This window comes from Piliocolobus tephrosceles, chromosome 13 (assembly GCF_002776525.5).
Source record: "Piliocolobus tephrosceles isolate RC106 chromosome 13, ASM277652v3, whole genome shotgun sequence".
Taxonomy (NCBI): domain Eukaryota; kingdom Metazoa; phylum Chordata; class Mammalia; order Primates; family Cercopithecidae; genus Piliocolobus; species Piliocolobus tephrosceles.
In genome coordinates, this window is record NC_045446.1 from 113,856,372 (window position 1) to 113,871,150 (window position 14,779).

Here is a 14,779-nt window from a genome sequence, read left to right on the forward strand (position 1 = left end):
CAACTTCTTTTTTTTTTTTTTTTTTTTTTTTTTTTTTTTTTTTTTTTTTTTTTTGAGACGGAGTCTCGCTCTATCGCCCAGGCTGGAGTGCAGTGGCCGGATCTCAGCTCACTGCAAGCTCTGCCTCCCGGGTTCCCGCTATTCTCCTGCCTCAGCCTCCGGAGTAGCTGGGACTACAGGCGCCCGCCACCTCGCCCGGCTAGTTTTTTGTATTTTTAGTAGAGACGGGGTTTCACGGTGTTAGCCAGGATGGTCTCAATCTCCTGACCTCGTGATCCACCCGTCTCGGCCTCCCAAAGTGCTGGGATTACAGGCTTGAGCCACCGCGCCCGGCCTTATTTCCAACTTCTAATAGGTAACATAATTTTCAGGCACCGTTAACTGTTTTTAATCCATCCCTAAACTGAATTAAGATTCTTAATAATAAACACAAAGGGTCTCTTTCATATTTGTATCATCTGCATTATTTTTCTATATACTTGTCATGTGGCTTTACTTTCAGCCTCACTCTCTCTTTTCTTCCACATGGATTATCCTTAAACCTTTTACCTTTAAAGAGCCTGAGATTTATATTTAACTCGGACAACACATTTGCCTCTGTTGCTCCTATGCTCATGTTTTCCTAAGCCAAAGTTTCCCGTCCCTCCTGTTCCTGGCAGCCCAAGTGCCTTCCCTGGGCCACTCCCACCTGGCCCTTGCTTTTCATTCCTTAGGGCAGTCACTTAGCACCTCCCAAAGTGCCTGTACACGTTTCTTATTTCTTAAACATTCATATTATCATGATTTACATTGAAGGAACAGAATTGGTTTGGGCTTAAAGAGAATACAAAGAGATCTGTCTTCAATTATCTGGAAGACTCTGATAGTAGTAAAGTTTCACAGGAGACAGATTTCAGTTCCACATAAGGAAAAACTTGGAAAGTTTTAATGGAAAGTTCATACAGAGATTCAGTAACCACCTGTCAGAAATTTTGTAAAGAACACACGAGGGCAAGGTGGCGGGCGCCTGTAGTCTCAGCTACTCGGGGGCTGAGGCAGGAGGATGGCGTAAACCCAGGAGGCGGAGCTTGTAGTGAGCTGAGATCTGGCCACTGCACTCCAGCCTGGGCGACAGAGCGAGACTCCGTCTCAAAAAAAAAAGAACACATGAACACTAGCTGGCCTATGCGGCCTTTAAAATCTTCCAATCCTGAGATCCCACAACTCTGGATGACAAGGAGCAAAAGTATTAGATATTTCACTCCCATTAATATGAGGGAAGTAAATGACATTGAGATCCAATTTGTCTGTAGTTCAGAATTAGTCCAATACAGACCCTTTGACTAACTAGGGGACAAAAAAAAGCAAGCATTTCAAGTTACCTACCAGGCTCATCAGAATATAGAAACAGCCATGTGCTAGCTGGAAGCCATTCAATGAGGCTTTCTATTAATTTCCTTTAAAAGCAATGGTTATTACTGAAACTCCTAAATGCTGAAATCTGAAGGACCCATCCTTATATCTAAGTTCTGATCATATGGAAACAGTCATTTAGCAACATTGCTCTGATGTCCGGAACCCTGGTCTGTAATGAAAGCAATGAAGGGAGGGGCTGGCAAGGCACTGCTGGGGTGGTATAGGGGACACTGCTTATATTCACAAGGCCACGTGGTCCAAGCATAGCGGAGAGCAACCACGGTGCCGTGACAAGAATCAGTCGCCAGGGTCAGGGACTGGGTAGAGAAGGTGTTCATGGAAGCTGGAAGCCACTTGCATCGATGGTCACTGCAACAGGAGATCTAATAAGAGAGCAATAAAATAGGAATGATTAGGTCAGAAGGGTCTTCTAAGAAACGGCACTGCTCTTTCAGACAGAATGGATGTGAGGAAAGGAGACACTCATCACCAAGGACCTACTCCTACAGTAACCAGAAGAAACCTGAGCCCACTTTGGATCTAGTCAGTACAGCCACAGGTTGATAATACATGTTCATGTGATTAAATAAATAATTTTAATAAATAAAACATTTGCTGAGGGAGACAAGCATGATCACATGAGGCATTTAGGGAAGGCTCCCCTGAACATTCTTTGGGTGATCCCTCTTGCCAAACAGCAAGGCAGGCGGGAGTTTAAGTGAACAGAGTGGCCCAGCTGCTGCTGCTGCTCCGTGGCACTCCCAAAGGAGCTGCAGAATGAAGAAAGGGCATAAAGGAACTCGAGATAACGAAGCCTATCTCAAGCCAGAAAGCAATCCAGAAATGGGAATACAAATTATCCAGAACCCAAAGGTTAAATTCTGTCCTGGAACAGGTGATGGACAGACCACCAGCAACTGACTAAAAGGAGAGCTCAGAATGCAGACTTCTCAATTCACCTGGAACCCAGTGTGGAAAGAAGCTAAGTGGGGTAAGCGCCAACCAAGCATCTGAGGCAGGTGGATACCGTAGTTAGGACTTCAGAAACAGCAGCCCTAGATAACCTCCTGTGTAGTTAAAAGTTTGCTTTTAATATTCTTTTCTCTTCTCCAATGCATTCTTTTCACACACCCCTTCCCAACCTAAGGCCTCAGGATTCCCAAAGTCACTCATTTAAATGTTCCACGTAGGAATGCCTCCACTCCCAACCCTCAACTATCAGAGACTCCTAAATAACCTCTTTCGTCAATGGCCCCAATTCCACAGCAGAATGACCCCTGCTAGGTATTAGAAGAAGTCTCATTATATAAGTCACACTAAGTTACAAATACCTAAGAATAAGCCCCTCAAAGGAGAACCTCAACTCAGAGAATGTCAGGATTTAGGAGAGTGTAACAAAAAATACACCCAAGGATGAAGTGAATCTTCTGGAGCAAGGATCTTTCAACAGGTAACGTACAAATAAAGCTGCAGGCCCTGCCCTAGCAAAGATGGTTGCTCTGGGAGAAAACATTTAAAAGGAAATTAAAAATTTTTAAAGTCCATTTTAATATGGACTTGTTCTCCCTTTCTTGATGTCCTGTCTGTCAAGAGTGCCTCTAAGCTAATGAATTAACAGCTGTTTATTTGCGCCTCTGAAATAAGCTCAGCCCCAACCAACCAAGACCTGCCGCATCGTAATGTTATAACAAAAGAGACGGCCTCAGTGTGGAGGAAATCCTGACTCCACCACAAAATGAACCCCTGTTTATTCTGCTGTTCTTCTCACCTCAAATATCTTGTTGTCCCTTTTCTGCACCTGGATTTGCTGGTAATATGTGAGATTGAGCAGCCCCTCGTGAGCCAAGAGTTCTACCGTCTCAGGTAGCGGTCCTTCAAAGGTCAAGTTCTTCTCACCATAAGCTAGAGCACGGGCCCCCAGGTGCAGCCGATAAGCCACCGTCTGTTTATCTCGTGGGTGGATGCTACAGGATGAGGAACCAGTAGAGAACTTTGGGTTTAAACTCAACAATAACCACATTTTTTTAATAAAGGAGGATTATACAAAGCACCCTTTATGAAAGTAAGAATAAAGCTGACTGAACTCCATGATCAGTGGCTAGTCAGCTTAAGGGAAATGGTGAATGGTAGCCATAGGTGGAGCTCTGGGCCTTCTATGGGTTGGAAACCTTGAAACAATAGATGGCTTGGAAGGAAGGAATAAAGGGAGGGATGGGAGGAGGGAGGGAGACATGGAGGAAGGAAAGATACCAGAACTAACCTAAGAGAGCTAACTCATAAGATTGTTCGTAACGACTAAAAGTCAGGTTTCTTCTGAATAAACTGTTCATTATTTGGTCCCCTAGAGTTTTTATGCATTTATTCAATAAATCAAGTTCCTCCTATAATCCAGATACTGTGTGTTAGAGTCTATTTCCTATGTGAAATCCCCTCACATCCTACAGTTACTGTGTGGTGTTCCCTGGGGCTGATCACAGATACCCCAGTATTCCTCCTCTGCGGCCAGAGGAGTGCTGGAATTCCATCTCTGCTGTCACTGAAGTTAGCCATAGCCTTATGACTTGATTCGGCCGGTGCAATGTGAGCAGAAATGACTTGTGTGGAAGCACTGAATTGCCAGTATGAGACTTTAAGATGACTGTGGAAGCACAGGTCAACTTGGAGCCTCTATTGCTCTGGGTCTGTGAATGATTACAATGAGCAAAGTCTCTGTTGACCTTCTTTTCAGATAGACAGTGAGCAAGAAATACACTTTTGGTGCATCAAAGAACTGAGATGTTTGTTGTTGTTACTGCAGCAAACATCTGCAGCACATCCCAGCATACGTGATTCTAAGTGCCAATCCTCAGTCTAATCTGCCCCTCGCCTGTGAACATCAGAGTGAAAGACTACAAAGAACACACACTGTTCATGCAAAGCCCAAGAAGCAATCATACCTGCCAAAAGGCGAGTCTCTATCGCAGAGGTCCATAGCTACAGCCATGAAAGTATTGGGCATCTTTGGGTTGGGGACATAGCCAAAGTCTGCTGTTTGATGCCAACGGATCTGGGGAAATCCATCGTCTGAGCTCTTCTTAGACAAATCTGAAGATAACTAGAAAGCAGAGACATTGTTAATTTTATTGCATCAGAATCCCAAACTGGAGTCTTTTTCACTGGCAGACTCTGCTTCTGCTTCTCTCATTGCATTTAAATGCTCGTTCAACGGGTATTTACTGAAATTCTTACTGTTGTGGCAGTGTCTTTCCACAGACAGCTGCAACAGTCCCTCTCATCCCATGTGCCCTCTTGCAATGCAACTTTGCCACACCTCAGCAGCGGGGTCTGTTTCTCTTCCCTTTGAACCTGGGATTTGCTTTGACCCATAGAATGCAGGAGAAATGATGTTGTACAGCTCCTGAGTCTTGGCCTTATGAGGCCTTGCCTTCTGATTTCATTCTCTTGAAACCCTGAGCTGGTCATGTAAACACTGTCCAGTTACCCTGCTGGAGAGATTATGGAGTGAGAGGGGCCTTGGAAATTGAAAGATCATAGAAAGACAGGCTCTAGTGTTCCAGCAATCACAGATAAGGGGCCAGTCATATGGATTTCTAGATCCTCCAGTTCAAATTGCAGCCACATAAGCAAACCTAGCTGGTATCACACAGGGTAGAAGTGAGCCATCCCAGGTGAGCCTCACCCTGGCCAACCCAAGGAATCATGAGCAAAAAAATATGGCTGGTGGTTTAAGCCCCTACGTTTTGGGATAGCTTGTTACAAAGCAATAGATAACTGATACATCTGTATGCAAGACAGGGCGAGGCACTGTAGGGAAGCACAGAAAAATCTACCCTTGAGCACGTGCTAAATTGCATCCAAGACCCCAATTCTTCACTCCTTCCTGTATCCACACCCTCTTGCCATGTGGCTTTGCAGTTCCTCCTGTTAACAGGACAAGTATGTTTCCCAACCCCTTGATTCTAAGCTCAGCCATGTGGTTTGCTTTGACCAATAGACAGAAGCAGAAATTATGGTGTGTCACTTCCTAGCCTAGGCCTCAAGAGACCCCACATGGCTTCACTTGCTCACTGCACTGCTGCTATTGCCATAAGAAGGACGTGCCTGGGCTAGCCTGCTGCTCCCTGGAGAAGGACAAGAGCTTCTGGAGAAGGACAAGAGCTCCCCTGCTGACCCACAGCGGTCTGAAAGAGCCTAAAGATCTGCAGCTTAGCCAAATCACCCAAAGCCCAGCTCCCCAAACAAGAGCTACCTATACAAGAAAGGCTATTTGAGGCCAGGGGGTTTTGAGGTAGTTTGTTACACAGCAGTAGCTAACTGGTACAAGTACTTTACAGCTTTGTTGAGGAGGACAGACCTACACATAAGAAATAAACATAAGGGTTTAATGGGTTTATGTTTCATAAATATATAAAATAGTATGGATTAAATGTTAAATCAGTGCCACAGACAGCAAGTACTAAACATTTAGAATAGGCAAAGATTATTATTATAGGAAAACGTGGCCTCAGAATCCATAAAAACAAATTAAATGGGCACCAAAAATATGAGGAGTCACTCCAGGCGCTACTGCTCACACTTCACATGTTAGAAGCATATAAGATGCAAAGGTGGGGAGGAGAACGGTCGTTCTGAGAGAAGGGCAATCCAGCTGGACTGGAGGATTTGTGAAGGAAAGACAAAGTTGGAAAGACAGCAAGGCAAGTGTTTGTATAGTTGATACTTTCGTATTAAGCAATAAGGAACTACTGTAGAGGTGACAGCAGCAAACATTGTGAATGTGCTAAAATGCTACTGAACTCAACACTTTTAAATGGTCAATTGCATGTTATATGCATTTCACCTCAATTAAGAAATTACAGAGCCACGGAAATTATTGACATGATCAAAGGACCATTTCAAAAGACTGTTCTAGTGATCATACAAATGACTCTGACAAAAAACAAAATAAGGCCAGGCATGGCGGCTCACGCTTATAATCCCACCACTTTGGGAGGCCAAGGCGGGTGGATCAACTGAGGGCAGGAGTTCAAGACCAGCCTGGCCAACATGGTGAAACCCCATCTCTATTAAAAATACAAAAAATTAGCTGGGAGTGGTGGCAGATGCATGTAATCCCAGCTACTTGGGAGGCTGAGGCAGGAGAATCACTTGAACCTGGGAGGTAAAGGTTGCAGTGAGCCAAGATTGTGCCACTGCACTCCAGCCTGGGCAAGAGGGCGAGACTCTATCTCAAAAAAAAAAAAAAAAAAAAAAAAAAAAACCAGAATAAAGGACTTAACACAGAGAGACTGATTAGTTAAGCAGCTATTATAATATTCTAGACACAAAAACAAAGGTCTAATCTACAGAGATAGTAGTGGAATGGGATGATGAGAAATAATAATAACTGACAAAACCAGTCAACCAACTGGATGTGGGGCACAAGAGAAAGGGTAAAATCCATCATTTGGAAGCCACAGCATCTGAATTAACTGTGTGGCATCTCAGGCATCCAAGTAGCACCAGAATATCTGGGGAATAATATTGTTCCAGAAAGAGCCTGTGAAGGATCCACAGCTCATGTATTATCAGTCAGCTCATTTATTTATTCATGCTTTTAACAAATATTTACTGAGCACCTACTCTGTGTCATGCACTAATACCGGCCTAGGAGATAGAGCAGTGAACAAAACACAAGAATCCCTTCCCATTCTTATACTCTAGTGCAGAGAGATATCGAATAACAAGATAGATCTGTAAACTACATATCCTATGAGAAAGTGACAAGTGCACTGGAGAAAAAGACAATAGGGAAGGAGGAGAGAGTGTCAGAGTTGAACAAAGACTAGAAGGAGATGCGAGAAGTTATGAGGATATCCGGGTATGTTAGGCAGATGACCCATAGGGAGCCACATCTTTACACAATCCTCTCTTCTCTGTGGTAGGGGGAACTCGTAACTTGATTCTAACTAATAGGCTATGGCAAAGGTAATGGGATATCACTCCTGTGATTATGTTGTATATGGCAAAAGTGAAGGGATTTTGTAGATGTTACAAATAAGTTCCCCTGACTTCACATTCATCAAAAGGGAGAGTACCATAGTGAGCCAGACCTAATCAGGTGAGTCCTTTCAAAGAGGGTCTAGGAGCCAGCCCCCTCCCCTGCTGGCATCAAGAAGTAAGCTGCCATGAGTTCTACAGCTTCAAGGAGGTGAATTATGCCGACAACCACATGAGCTTGGAGGAGAACTCCAAGCCTCAGATGAGACCCCAGCTCTGTCTGACACCTTCACTTCCACCCTCAGCAGAAGATCCAGCTGAGCCATGCAGGCCCAGACATCTCACCCACAGACACTGAAATAATAAATGTGTGTTGTATTGTTTTAAGCTGCAAAATACACAGTCATTTCTTGCTCAGCAATAGAAAACTAAAATAGCGGGAAAAGAACTTTCCAGGAAGAATGGAAAAGAAAATGGCAGGCCCCAGGACGGTAGTATGCCTAGCGTGCTTAAAGAAAAGTAAGGCAGCTAGTGTGGCTGGAGTGGCGTATGCAAGGCGGAGAGAATTAGGAGGTGAGGTCGGCGCGTAATGCAGGCAGGGGGCACGTCATGTATGGCCTTGCTGACCTCAGCACATGGAGACCCACTGGAGCCTTCCGACCTGACTTACACTTCAAAGGGTCACTTTGATATATTGAGAATATCCTAAAGGAGGAGAAAAAAAGGTAGAAGCAGGAAGAAGACCAGTTAGGAGGCACTAATTCAAGGGAGAGGTGATGGTGGCTTAGACTAGCGTAGGAAGAGTAAAGGCAGTGAGAAGTGGTCAGATTCTGAATGCAGAGTGAGTTAACAGGATTTGTTTTCATCTGAACGGAAAGTTGATATACTCCTACTCCTGCAAAACACAGAGGCTCCCAGAAAAAATCTTTACTATTACTATGATACATGCAGTCCAACTATTTCTTCCTTGTTTTTCTGATGTTTACTCAGATCACCCTGTCCTTTGATTTAGATAGCATCTTATTCTTAGCACCAGTTTCAGCCAATGAGAGGCATCAACCTATTATCTCTCTTTTACAAACCATGATCTAACTGTAAGTCAAACCACAAACTCGGAAGCAGTCTGGGCCAGCAACATTGTTTTTTTTGACTCCATTTCAAAATGTCTGACCCCATCAGAGGACTGCATTTTACACAGACTGTTCCACCCAGCCTTATTACTCACACAGCCCAGAAAATACCTGACATCATCCCTACGAATGTGGCCAAATGCAACTTTGAATCGAGGATATTTTCTGCTCTCTGAGTTGCTCCAGAAAGATGAGAAAATCATCAGGAGAACATGGAGAGGTTGCAATAATAACAGAAAGGAGCCTTGGATATGATATGGAACTAATAGGCCATTTCCAATTCTCCTATTAAAATTCTCTTAGGCAAATCAGCTTTAACATAGGAAATGATAAAAGGTGCCACTGAAGCCTCACAGTGGAATCTCATGAAGACTAGAAAATGGGAATAAAAAATCTATTAAGTCACCCTACTTCTTCCACACGACACCCAGAAGACAAAGTGGAACCACGTGCGCCAGCCAGGGTCATAATGAAGATCACAGTAACAAGTCACAGGAAAGAGTCTGTGGTAAAAAACTAGCCTGAAGCTCAACAGGGAGCAATGCTAATAACAGCCCCTCAAGCCAAGGGAATTTTCTCAAAATGGCAGTTTGCTGAGAATTCTTGCAGCAATTCACTCTTTCATTGACTGCACTACTATAAACTCGCCACATGGGGGCACCGGCGTACTCCACACCCAAATGAAATTCCGGTTTTCCTAACCTGAGATACAGTGGGGCACACTAATCGGTCTCCCACAGTGGGTGGTAGAAATACTGTGGCTAATAAAGGCATAGACCAGCCAAAGAATATAAAGCTGGCCACGCTCACAAATAACATGCTGCAGTTTGTGGTATGTTCAACGGTTCCTCCAAATCCCTGTTTAAAAACCACACTCCCTGGGACTCCAGCCCCTAGCCTCCTGTTCTCTCTCTCAGGTTCCAGGTGGCCTTTCTACTAACCAGTCTGGGGTACACGTGTCCAGCCCTGGTCTCTCCATGGAGCTCACATCCTCCATCTCTAGCTGTACTCTAGTCACTGCAACCATCATTTCACTCTTAGCACTTCTATGAAGCCAGTTCCTCTTTCCTTACAGACCAACTGTCCCTCCAGATCTTCTGATTTCTCTATCAACAGTATGCAACACTAACATTATCTGGTATGTTCCAGGGTTTACATGGATGAACTCACTCGATATTTAAAATAACAAAAGTTCAATATCGTGTTCAAAATCACGTAGCTCCAGAAGTGTCAGAGCTAGCATCTCAATGCAGTTAGTCTCACGCAGACTCAGTCCAAACCATTATGTTGTCATGCTGGGTATTTCCCTTCGAAGGGATATGTTTATATTTCCAGACTTCCGCTAGTAACCAGCATGTTTTTGTTGGTGATAATAAAGTGAAAGCCTGGAGATTAAGGGACTTTCACTAAATTGTAAGGCATAAGTACAAGGACCAGGTCTTTCTGATTGCTGTATTTCTTTTTTCTTTCTTTTTTTTTTTTTTGAGACACAGTTTTGCTCTTATTGCCCAGGCTGGAGTGCATTGCTCACCACAACCTCCGCCTCCTGGGTTCAAGCGATTCTCCTGCCTCAGCCTCCAGAGTAGCTGGGATTACAAGGATGCGCCACCACGCCCGACTAATTTTGTATTTTTAGTAGAGACGGGGCTTCTCCATGTTGGTCAGGCTGGTCTCAAACTCCCAATCTCAGGTGATCCGCTTGCCTCAGCCTCCCAGAGTGCTGGGATTACAAGCGTGAGCCACCACGCCCGGCCTGATTGCTATATTTCTAGCACCTCACAAGATTCACAGCATATAATAAGCATTCGACACATACTTTTGGTTTGAGTTGGCTAAAGTTATACTCAAATCACCACATGCACAGGCCAAGGGAGAAAAAAGTACTTCCAAGGCCCAAGTGTAGTTTCCACCAACAGGGATGCAGAACTGGTGACAGGAGCTGCTACTTTGAAAATAATGAGCAGAATAATCTCATTTCAAAGTCAGGATAAATGTAAGAAAGAAGAAAGAAAATAATCATAAAGGTATTTTAAGTGAAAAGGTCTATACAAATATTCAAAAAAAGGTACAGTGAAAAGGACAAGGTAGGGGAGTTGGGAGGATGGTGAGAAGGCATCTGTGGCGCGTGCAGAGGTAGGTGTCTGGGACCATGGAGGGCCCATTTACACAGTAAAGCCTACTCTGTTGTCATGTTGTAAGATGGGCATTGTTTTTATATCACCTTACTTGTTTGATTTCTTATGTTCTAGAAAAACCAGCACTACCACCCTGCTAAAAAGTTTAAGTCATATGAACATGTGCAGGCTAGGCACATGTTCTTGGTCAAATATGTTTATTCTTTTTATGCAAGGCTGAAAGCAGAATCTTTCTGACTAGTTATCTCTAATTAAATGTATGGTTTCTCTTGCTATCTTTTTTCATTCATGTGTTAAGCCGCTATTTAATGAGTACCAATCAACTACGTGTGTACTAGGGATGTAAGTGTGACCCAGGAAAATGCAGTCACACAGGCAACCTCATGCAAATAAAAAGGGGAAGTAGAGAGAAAGGGGACATCTCACCCAGACTCTGGACAGTCGCAGAAGGCTTCCTAACTAATATGCAGGCTGAGACCTAAAGGATGATTAAAGTTAACTAGGAAAGTACGGAAGGTAAGGAGCAAGGCAATGGCCTGGGAGTGAGAGAGCATGGTGGATCCCAGGGAGTGGAAGGGGTAACACCAAGCTGGGAAGGGGTGGGGAAGTGGACATTCTCACAGACAGTTGCTAAGAGTGTCAATTTATACAAATTCATGAATTTCTACAGAGAAATCTGGGGACATGTTCAAAGCCTTATCAAGGTGTACCTTTTGACCCAGAAATTTTATTTCTGGGAATTTACCTTACGGAAATAATCAAGCATATATGCAATGAGCAACAAGGAAAATAAACATGCCAAAGCTTATTAAAGCAAAATGTTTAAAACAACCTAAATGCCCAATCTATAGAGAGCTAGTTAAATAAACTACAATATAACCATATTTCAGACTCTACAATCATTACAAACTGCATCAAAGATTAATATTTATTGACATAAAAAAATGTTTACTACTTATCTCTAATTGAAATATTACCTAAAGAGAAAAATGCAAGATATAGTACAGATCTATTTCAAAAATTAATGAGCAGAAGAGAGCTGCTTATTTCTGGATTGGAACATTATCAATGTTTTTAGCTTCTTTTTTGCTTATCTTTTTAATATTTCCTCAATGCAACCGTAATCCTTTTTTAATAAGAAATATTAGTTACTTATCAACTGTTTTGAAGATTTACTTGTCCTATCAGCGAACTGAGATGAAGTAAGCCTTACATTCAGTTCTTGACCAGCACGTTATGAGGGCGAAAAAGGAAGATGAACTCCAGGAAAGAGATCTAGATAGCACATCCCCACACCAACGCCCATAAACGTCTTCCTCTCAACGCAGGAACAGGTGTTGACATGGACAGAGAAGCCTTTACCCACGTCGTACCTGGACAAATCCAAATGGGAAGAAACGCTCTGTCTGCCCCTGGGAACCACGGTGGAAGGTTTCGCGCCAGTCTTCGATGAGTGCAGGGAATGTGCAATTGTACAGGTCCGTGTTATAATTTACATTGGACTCCCCTAAAAACAGTCCACATTGTAAGGGGGGTTTGGAGTAGGCTGCAAAAATGACCGCACATGACTCTCCTCCCTCTGTCCATGCCCTGAGGTAGTGGTCTTCCCACGGTCTCTCTGGACTGGCCTTTTTCCAGCCAATGGGGCATCAGCAAATGTGATACAAGCAGAGGCTTGAAAAGTACTTCAAGTTGGGGCTCTGCCCTCTCCCGATGACCCTGGAATCCTGAGACTATTATATAAATAACAAATGAGTCTATACTGGCTTGCTAGAGGATAAGAGGCCACCTCAGAACAATGTTACAACAGCCCCCAGACAATACATCTAGGGAGAGACCATCCTAGGTCATCCAGTCACCAGACAATCTGCCAGGTGGGCAAAGACACATAAGAGGTCCAAGCAGGAATTAGCTGAAGCAGCCCAGACATAAAAACTACCTGCTAACCCGCAGAACAGTGAGCTGAATAAAATCATAAAGTGATTGTTGCTTTAAGCCACTACGTTCTAGGGTGCTGTGTTACACAGCAAACGCTACCTGATACAATGGAGAAAGAGTACACTGAACACTTACCCTGGTACCACACCACCCCTTTCAGAGTCATATTGCGCAGTGGATGGATCATGGCATTCCACAGGACAGAGTGCTTACTGGGACCAGTTACAGAATTATATGGAACGGACCTGAAATCATACGATGCACAAGTGTCACCAGAGAGCCAGTGATTGATCACATAAGGGTCCCTAATTGGGCATCTATCCACTTTCACTTGTGGCAAACTTCTGATGAAAGCAACACAGAATTAAAATTGAATGGAAACTCTTTCTCTTGAAAACATGTGAATATTCTCTGAATTTCACCTCCAGGTTATTCCCAAAATAAGTGTATTGGTCAGCTCTCTATGGTAATTAAAGGTAATTTCTAAGGCAATTAAAGCCACAGAGAAGGAGTGTTTCATTGTTGAGTATCTCCCATGGAGGGGGGGAGCAATAAATGTACTTAACTTTTATTAAATAAACCTTCATTTAATGGACAGACATTTAGGTTGTTTTAAACTTTTTGCTTTTATAAGCAATGCCAGGATTCTCTTCCTTATAGCTAAGTCATTGCATATATGCTTAACTATATCCATAAGATAAATTCCCAGAAATGAAACTGCTGTGGCAAAGGGCATCTTTTTTAAGGCTCTGAACACATTCTCAAATTTCTCTGTGGAATATTTATATGAATTTATCCTGTAGCTGCTGCGTGTGAGAAGCCCACATCCCCACACCCTCAGGATTATCCCTTCCACCCCCAGAGAGCTGGTCTAACGCTCACTCCTACTCTACTGCAGGCCATTCTTCCTGTTCCAAGTTGAATATCTTCACTCCCCCACAGGCAAGCTTTTACCCAAACTATACCAAGAGCTCGGGCCCATCCTCCTCCCACACGCCTTCCCAGCGTGAATGAGACATGGTCCAGGAAAGCAGGTCACATACTGCTCATCTCCACATCGATGTTAGTATCAGGATTTGTATTCGCTAGCCCTTTCCCTCCCCAAGTATTCTTCCTGATCCAGCCTTCCCTAAGCGGGTGTCCACAGTCAGTGTACTGATACATTTCTTTGAGTACATGTTTACAACATTTGTTCTTCCCGTTGGACTGTTTATTCTTCTAGGCAATACAGCACAATGGTGAGGGGCACAGACCTTGAAGCCAGACTTGCCACTTACTAGTCACGCCCATGAGCAAGTTACTAAATCTCTCTGAAATTTAGTGTCTTCGCCCATGGTCTCTAATGTCTAACTTCACTATATTAATATATAATAATATACATTCAAAATATTAATAATTAATATATATAAAGTGCTTAGCACAGTGTCTGGCATATAAACAGCTTTCAGTAACCACTAGCTATTACTATTATTAGGGAAAAAGATAATTTTTTTACATGTTCTCAAACGATTGTGGTGGCAATGACAGTGAGAATAATGCTTTCCCTGTGCATGAATAAATTACATACATTCGACACATATGGGGACATTCAACATATACTTAACTCCCCACAGAGGACCACGACCCTCTCTCTTACATAATTCCCCGATAGGCTCTTTCTCAGACTGCAGAATGCTGTCTTACCCTTGTTTAGGAACCCCGCAGGCTTTCAGTGACCGTCCAGATGACCAGGCTTCAATGGGTGTCCCGCCCCAGCTGGAGGCGATCAGCCCGATGGGATACTGCAGAGTGTCATACAGGTGACGCCCAAAGAGCCAGCACACTGCTGACATGTACTTGAAATATCCGTGGCCTAAGTTTTCTGTTCAGAGAAATGGTTAAAGAAAAAGAGCCAGAGAAAGGTCAATGGATACAAACTGCAGCTTCTAGGTGGGTCTAGGTGAGAAGGGTGGACAGAGGTCATTCTTCTGTTCTTTTCTAAGACTTTCAAAAGTAGGACAAGATTGAGAGGCACAGGGAAGATACAGCATCAAGACCAATATGCTGGTCTGAACACTATTATCTCTTCCAAACCTTCCCTAAGGAGAATCTTTTCCAAGGGAGAAAACCGTAACCTTAGTGATAGTTTCCTTTTATCTGTCTTCATGTTTTTTCAGTTGCTCAAAACGCTTGTTCTCATAACAAGGAGATAGCACTCTCTGC

At 43.4% G+C, this 14,779-nt stretch overlaps 1 protein-coding gene across 1 annotated transcript in view; it reads right to left on the bottom strand.

The window, feature by feature from the left end:
• Positions 1–472: 472 nt before the first annotated feature.
• SIAE (sialic acid acetylesterase) overlaps positions 473–14,779 on the bottom strand; it is a 38,283-nt gene continuing 23,976 nt past the window's right edge. Inside the window, exons 5-10 of the mRNA XM_023208526.1 lie at positions 14,261–14,438; positions 12,713–12,822; positions 12,013–12,146; positions 4,332–4,489; positions 3,164–3,359; positions 473–1,778 (exon numbers count right to left, since the gene is read on the bottom strand). Of these exons, the coding sequence (XP_023064294.1) occupies positions 1,527–1,778; positions 3,164–3,359; positions 4,332–4,489; positions 12,013–12,146; positions 12,713–12,822; positions 14,261–14,438 (1,028 nt within the window). The 3' untranslated portion in view covers positions 473–1,526. The remainder of the gene's footprint in view (positions 1,779–3,163; positions 3,360–4,331; positions 4,490–12,012; positions 12,147–12,712; positions 12,823–14,260; positions 14,439–14,779) is intronic.